Source organism: Phacochoerus africanus, chromosome 10, assembly GCF_016906955.1.
Source record: "Phacochoerus africanus isolate WHEZ1 chromosome 10, ROS_Pafr_v1, whole genome shotgun sequence".
Taxonomy (NCBI): domain Eukaryota; kingdom Metazoa; phylum Chordata; class Mammalia; order Artiodactyla; family Suidae; genus Phacochoerus; species Phacochoerus africanus.
Window position 1 is genome coordinate 53,406,883 of NC_062553.1, and position 8,204 is coordinate 53,415,086.

The 8,204-nt window shown below is 41.1% G+C and overlaps 1 protein-coding gene across 1 annotated transcript; it reads right to left on the reverse strand.

The window, feature by feature from the left end:
- Positions 1-4,198: 4,198 nt before the first annotated feature.
- Positions 4,199-5,662, reverse strand: LOC125138132 (mitoferrin-1-like). The gene is given in 3 exon segments (XM_047799396.1): positions 4,199-4,426; positions 4,429-4,787; positions 5,278-5,662. Coding segments are annotated over 3 exon segments (810 nt in total). The 5' UTR covers positions 5,501-5,662.
- Positions 5,663-8,204: the final 2,542 nt, after the last annotated feature.

Here is an 8,204-nt window from a genome sequence, read left to right on the forward strand (position 1 = left end):
TGTAGATCTGTAAAAAATGTCATGGGTAATTTGATAGGTATTGCATTGAATCTGTAGATCGCTTTGGGTAGTATGGCCATTTTTACAATATTAATTTTTCCAACCCAGGAATATGGAATATCTTTCCATTTCTTTGAATCCTCTTTAATTTCCTTGATTAAAGTTTTATAGTTCTCGGCATATAAGTCCTTTGCCTCCTCGGTCAGGTGTATCCCCAGGTTTTTGATTTTTTGTGGTGCAATTTTAAAAGGTATTGTATTTTTGTATTCCTTTTCTAATATTTCATTGTTATTATACAGAAATGCAGGTGATTTCTGAATAGTAGTCTTATATCCTGCTACTTTGCTGAATTTGTTAATCAGTTCAAGTAGTTTTGGGGTTGAGTCCTTAGGGTTTTCTATGTATAGCATCATGTCATCTTCATACAGTGACAGTTTTACCTCTTCTCTTCCTATTTGGATGCCTTTAATTCCTTTCGTTTGTCTGATTGCTGTGGCTAGGACTTCCAATACTATGTTGAATAACAGTGGTTAGAGTGGGCATCCTTGTCTTGTTCCAGATTTCAGTGGGAAGGCTTTCAGCTTTTCTCCTTTGAGTATTATATTTTCTGGGGTTTATCATAAATGGCTTTTTTTAAGTTAAGGTATGTCCCTCTATACCCACTTGGGTAAGAATTTTTATCATGAATGGATGTTGGACTTTGTCAAATGCTTTTTCTGCATCTATTGATGATCATGTGGTTTTTGACTTTTCTTTTGTTAATGTGGTATATGATGTTGATTGATTTGTGTATGTTGAACCATCCTTGTGCACCTGGGATGAATCCCACCTGGTCGTGCTGTAAAATCTTTTTGATATGTTGTTGGATTCAGTTGGCTAAAATTTTGTTGAGAATTTTTGTGTCTATGTTCATCAAACATATTGGCTGGGAGTTGCCGTCGTGGCGCAGTGGTTAACGAATCCGACTAGGAACCATGAGGTTGCCGGTTCGGTCCCTGCCCTTGCTCAGTGGGTTAACGATCTGGCCTTGCCGTGAGCTGTGGTGCAGGTTGCAGACGTGGCTCGGATCACGCGTTGCTGTGGCTCTGGTGTAGGCTGGTGGCTACGGCTCGGATTAGACCCCTAGCCTGGGAATCTCCATATGCTGCGGGAGCGGCCCAAGAAATAGTAAAAAGACAAAAAAAAAAAAAAAAGATATTGGCTGGTAGTTTTCTTTTTTGGTATATTTGTCTGGTTTTGGAATTAGGAGATGGTGGCATCATAGAATGCCTTTGGGAGTGTTCCTTTTTCTTCAAACTTTTGGAGAAGTTTAGGGAGGATGGGCATAAGTTCCTCTTTGTATTTCTGGTAGAATTCACCTGTGAAGCCATCTGGTCCTGGACTTTTATTTGTAGGGAGTGTTTTTATGACATATTCAATTTCATTTCTAGTGATCAGTCTGTTCAGTTGATCTATTTCTTCTTGATTCAGTTTTGGCAGGCTGTAATCCTCTAGAAAGATGTCCATTTCTTCTTGGGTTGTTGAATTTGTTGGCATATACTTGTTGATAGTATTCTCTCATGGTTTTTTGTATTTCTGCAGTATCCATTGTGACTTATTTTTCATTTCTGATTTTGTTTATTTGGGTTTTCTTTCTACTCTTCTTAGTGAATCTAACCAGAGGTTTGTCAATTTTGGTTACCTTTTCAAAGAGCCAGCTATTGGTTTGATTGATTTTGTCTATTGTTTCTTGAGTATCTATTTTATTGATTTCCTCTTTGATCTTTATGATTTCCTTCCTTCTGCTGACCTTAGGTTTTGTTTGTCCTTCTTTTTCTAATTCATTTGGGTGTTGGGTTAAGTTGTCCATTTGAGATTTTTCTTCTTTTTTGAGGAAGGCCTGTATTGCTATGAACTTCCCTCTAAGCAATGCTTTTGGGGCATCCCATGGATTTTGAGTGGTTGTGTCTTCATTATCATTTGTCTCAAGGTATTTTTTTAATTTCCTTCTTGATTTCCTCATTGACCCATTGGTTTTTTAGTAGCATGTTGATTAGTCTCCATGTAGTCATTTTTTTCTCATTTCTTTTCCTGTGGTTGATTTCTAGTTTCATGCCATTGTGGTCAGAGAAGATACTTGAAATAATTTCTATACTCTTAAATTGGTAGATGTTAGATTTGTGCCCTAATATGTGATCAATTCTTGAGAATGTTCCATGCACACTTGAAAAGAATGTGTATTCTGATTTTTTTGGATGTAATGTCCTGAAAATGTGAATTAAGTCTAACTTTTCTATTGTTTCCTTTAGGATCTCTGTTGCTTTATTAATTTTCTCTCTAGAGGATCTGTCCCTTGATGTGAGTGGGGTGTTATAATTTCCTACTATGATTGTATTCCCATCAATTTCTCTATTTATGTCTGTTAGTATTTGTTGTACATATCTGGGTTCTCCTATGTTAGGGGTATATACATTGATGATTGTAATATCCTCTTCTTGAATGGATCCTTTAAGCATTAAGTAGTGTCCTTCTTTGTCTTTCTTGATGGCCTTTGTTTTAAAGTCTATTTTGTCTGATATGAGTATGCAACTCCTGCTTTCCTGTCTTGTCCATTGGCATGAAATATCTTTTCCTATCCCCTCACTTTCAATCTACATATTTCCTTTGCCCTAAGGTCAGTTTCTTGTAGGCAGCAGATTGAATGTTTTTGGTTCCTTATCCAATCTGCCACTCTGTGTCTTTCGATTGGAACATTCAGTCTACTGAAATTTAAGGTGATTATTGATAGATGTTTATTTATTGCTATTTTAAACCTTGTTTTCCAGTTGATTCTATGTTTCTTTTTTTTTTTTTTTTTGTCTTTTTGCCATTTCTTGGGCTGCTCCCGTGGCATATGGAGGTTCCCAGGCTAGGGGTCAAATCAGAGCTGTAGCTACTGGCCTACGCCAGAGCCACAGCAATGCAGGATCCGAGCCACATCTGTGAGCTACACCACAGCTCACGGCAATGCCAGATCGTTAACCCACTGAGCAAGGGCAGGGATCGAACCCACAACCTCATGGTTCCTAGTCAGATTTGTTAACCACTGCGCCACAACGGGAACTCCTATGTTTCTCTTTTCTTCTTTTTGTTTTTTTCTTTGGATGGTTTCTATTTATTTTATGCTTGAGTACTTTTCTTTTCAGTTTTTGTGAATGTAATGTTTGGTTTTGATTTGTGGTTTCCCTGTGTTTTAAGTATGTTAACCCCTTCCTATATCTGCTTGCTTTAGCCTGATAGTCATATAGGCTCAAACACATCATTAAAATAAAAAAATAATCTATTTTTTTCTTATTTCCCTTGCCCACATTGTGTGATTTTGATATCTTTTTTTAACATCTTAATGATTAGATATGTATGCTGGCTTATTTAAGTGACTGCTTTCTGATTGTGGTTTCCTCCATCCTAGTTCTTCCTCTCCTTTTTCTTTTTAAACTTAGAGAAGCCCTTTCAGTATTTCTTTTAGAATGGGTTTAGTATTGCCATACTCTTTTAGCTTTTGTTTGTTGGAGAAATTCTTTATTTCCTCTTCTATTTTAAATGATATTCTTTCTTGATAGAGTATTCTAGGTTGCATATTTTTTTCCTTTCAGTGCTTTAAATATATCTTGCCATTCCCTCCTTGCCTGAAGAGTTTCTGTAGAGAAATCAGCTGATAGCCTTATTGGGGTTGCCTTATAATTAACTCTTTGCTTTTCTCTTGCTGTCTTTAGAATCCTCCCTTTATCTTTAACTTTTGCCATTTTTTAAAAAAAGATTATCCATCTATTTTATACTGTGTACTGGAACTTTTATATACATAATTTTTTTCTCCTCTTTAATGTTTTCGGTCACTGCCCATTTTCTTCCCTCCTGTGTGATCTGATTCTAGGGGAGGAGCTGCTACACGGAAACAGAGAAACCACTACACTCTCAGAAGGGGAGGAAGAGAAAAAGAAATTTCTCCATCCTCTTCCAAAATCTTTCCCCACCTTTCACCAGCTGGGATATCACTGCGAACGGCCCTTGGGGAAGCAGTTGTCCCATCCCCTACTCTTTCTAGGGCATCAGGGAGCAGAAGCCCCATCCTACACATACACTGCCCCAATAATCTTGGTGCCAGGGTGAGGGAAATGGAAGCAGGCTGGGAGAGCCTCTGCACAATCCGAGCTTCCAGAATCACTGCTCACAGCCTGCTTCTTTAGTACAGAGTTCGATTCTCCAGCTTGTGCTTGGTAAGGAAGTACTTGAAGAACCCATAGATGGACCAGGAGATGGCCATGGAGGGCATCTGGTAGATGACCTGGGCCTGTATGCCTCTGAAGTAGCCAGGCAGCCCATTGAGCTGGTACACTGTCTGGAAGGCATTAGCCATGCCCAACAGCTGACCGCTAATATTGGCCAGACTGAGGGCCATGTTCTCCTGAGTTGGAGAGGAGGGTTGAGGAGGGTCTTGCAGATGTCCAGGGTGGTGGTGGCAGCTGCAGCCAGGGCCCCAACCAGCCTACCTGAGATGATGTGGGACTTTGGGTTGTAGACCTGGTAAGGGTTGATCTGCTCCTGCAGGAACTCATAGGTGATGAAGCAGATGGACTGGAAGGGAATGTTCATGGTCAGCTTCATGGTGTAACTCTGGTAGAAGGCCCCCAAGCCCTCAGTCCCCCAAACTGTCCTGATGCAGCTAAGGGCTGACCAGTGCAGCGAGTGGTACATCTTCATGTGCTGTTTCACCACTTCTGCTGGATTCATTACTGCATCATGGAGCAGGGTGGTCATACTCCCAGCTATCCCTTTCAAAGCTTAGTTAGATGTTGCCATTGTAGAAACCTGTTGGACCAGTTTTTTGAAAAATAGTCTCAAGGAAGCTGCCCAGATAACTTTTTTTTTTTTTTTTTGGAATCCAGCATTCAAAAGTTTTGTTTCTATTCAGGGTTTTTTTTTTTTTTTTCCCCTAGATCTGATCATGAATTGCGTTTGAGGGTAAAAAAAACAAAAACAAAAACAAAAAAAAACCGGCAAAACCCATTCAACAATGAAACACCTCTGTCACTGATTTCCCCCCCCCACCACCACTTCAGAAAGCGAAAGAGGGGAATGAAAAAAGCACACACGTATGTGTGTGCGTGTGTTTGGGTGTGTGTGCACACACGACTCTAGAGTCCTTGATTCATAAGCAAGCACGGCGGAGATGAGTCCTCAGGCTGCTGGGTCACGAGAGCCCTGGGGAAGGGTCTGTTGAAGGAGAGACCTTTCTAACTCCAGACAAATGCTTGCAAATACCATTTGCTAGGTGGCTATTCCCTTGATGGTGGAAAGCAGCATTTAAAGTCCTTTTCATGTTTTCATAGAAGGCAAAATACATGGCGTGCACCAGCCCCTCACCCATTATCATCACATTGAAGCCTCGCAAAGGTCTCCAGAAGCCTTCAGTCCATACGATTTTCTTGAGGGCTCCGTAGACCCTTGTGTAATGGGCTTTGGGATCTGGATTCAAACTCTGCATTCATGTCTTCACTGAGTCTACTGGGTACATGACCCAGTGTTCCAGGATCCTGGTCATTGCTCCAGCTGTCATGTGGGTGGATAAAGAGGCTCTGGACAGCAGGTTCTTGTAGTCCTCTGACCTGGTGTCCCTGCAGCTGCCAATGACTCAGGTGTCCCCATCCATCCTGGGTCCCCCAGCCTGGCTCCAACCTCCACCTCCCAGGGCGCTGGCACCAGAGGCTGCAGGATGCAAGTGGTGAGGGGGAGGAAGTGAAAAACTTCACTTCTTTAAAGTGGGAACCACCTCCCCTGGTGCTGCCGTGCCTGACGCGATGGTGGGCTGGAGTGGATCCTGCCATTTTTATTATAATATATCTTGTTGTGGGCCTGTTTGGGTTCAACTTGTTTAGGGCCCTCTGTGCTTCCTGTATCTTGATATAAGTATCCTTTAGATTTGGAAAGTTTTTCAGCCATAATTTCTTCAAATATATTTTCAATCACCTTTTCTTTTTCTTCTCCTTCTGGAATTCCCATTATATGAAGATTGTCCTGTTTTATATTATCCCATAGGTCTCTTATATTGCTTTCCTGTTTTTGATTTGGTTTTCTGTCTGCTGTCCTGTTTGGGTGATTACCATTAGTCTATCTTCCACATCACTAGTTTGTTCCTCTGCATCATTCATTATGGTCTTTACTGCCTTTAGCTCAGTTTGTATCTCTGCAAATGAATTTTCTAGTTTTCCTTGGCTCCTCCTTATATTTTCTAGTTCCTTTCTGAGCGAATCTGCATTACTGTTCATATCCTCTCTTAATTCCTTCAGTATTTTCACTATCTCCCTTTTGAACTCAAAGTCTGTCAGACTGCAGAGGTCTGTTTCATTGTTGACTGCTTTAGGTGAATTCTCCTGTTGCTTTAACCGGGAATGGTTCCTGAGCTTCTTCCTCTTGCTTGTGTTTTTCTTTTTCTCCAGAGCCTAAGTGTCAGTGCCCAGCCCCCAGCCAAGCATCTCAGGCTGTGATGTCTGTGCCAGTGGTTCAGATGATCTGTGCATCTCTCACTCTACTTTTAGGTTCTCAGATCTGCTACTGCACTTTCTTCTCCAGTGTCTTGGAGATCCCTCTGACTTGGCTGATCTCTCTGTGGGTTAGGTGGCTTCCCAGGGTGTGGGTTCCCTTTCTCCTCCAAAGCTCCCTCTCAGGAATGTTTGTTCCATCCTGATTCCTTTTCTCTATCTCTTTTTCTTTTGTTCTACCCAGTTATGTCAAGAGTTTCTTGCCCTTTTTGGAGGTTTAAGTTCTGCCAGCATTCAGTTGATGTTCTGTGTGAGTTATTTTACATGTAAATGTGTTTTTTTTATGTGTTTGTGGGAGAGGGTTAGTGCATCCTCTTACTCTTCCACCATCTTGTCTTCTCCTTTTTTCAAGATTATTTTTATTAAGATCTAAAAACAGGATTTCCCATCATGGTTAAGTGGTAATCAACCTGATGAGTATCCATGGGTACTAATGGGTTCAATCCTTAGCCTCACTCAGTTAGTTAAGATTTCAGCATTGCCATGAGCTATTGTGTCGGTCGCAGGTGTGGCTGGAATCTAACATTGCTGTGGCTGCAGCCCAGGCTGGCAGCTACAGCTCCTGTTTGACCCCTAGCCTGTGAACCACCATATGTCATGGGTGTGGCCCTGAAAAAAAAAGTGAAAAGAATAAAAACATCTGAAAAAGAAGAGTAATAATCATAGCTAACATTTATTGCACCCTGAAGAATTGCTAGGTGCTATTAAGCAATTTACATACATTATAAGTAATTCCTCTACAAAGCCAAAAAATAGGATTTTTATTGTACTTAATAAATAAGGAAGCTAAGGCACATACTGATTAAATAACACTCAAGGATACATTTACAAGAGGTTAAGAAGGAATCTGAATCTAGTTGACCCGACTCTGGAGCCTATACACGAAACCCAATGGTTCTGTAATGATGAGAAGCTGACCCTGAGATGTATTATAGTATAATGTTGAGTAGTTTTGTCTCAAAAATAAACAGGCATGCTAAAACTGATGAGCAAAACCATGATAAGTGTTCCAGTTTATAGCAACACAAATGAGCATACAATTTAGTGGCTTAGAAAATTACTATCTCTAATAGATTTTATGACTTGACAGGGCTCAGCTGGCTAGTCCTTGGTGGGATTTTTCATACAATTCCAGCTCAATAGTGACTGGAGCTGGAATCATCTGACGGTCCATCTAGGCACATGTCCAAGGTGGTCCATTCATGCAGTTGACACCTGCTACTGACTGTTAGCTGGGGCTGTAACTGGAGCACTTACACTGCACCCTCCACATGACTTGGAATTTTCATGGGATTGTTACTATGTTCTGAAATGGAGGGTTCCTAGAAAAAGTGTTGTAAGAAACTGTAAGACATGACTTGGCTTCAGAAGTTCCAGAACATCTCTTCTTTTCTTTGTCTTTTGTCCTTTTAGGGCTGCACCAGCAGCATATGGAGGTTCTCAGGCTAGGGGTCTAATCGGAGCTGTAGCCGCCAGCCTACACCACAGCCACAGCAATGCCAGATCCAAGCTGTGTCTACAACCTACCACAGCTCATGGCAATGCCAGATCTTTAACCCACTGAGTGAGGTCAAGGATCGAACCTGCAACCTCATGGTTCCTAGTTGGATTCGTTTCCACTGTGCCACAATGGGAACTCCCCAGAATATC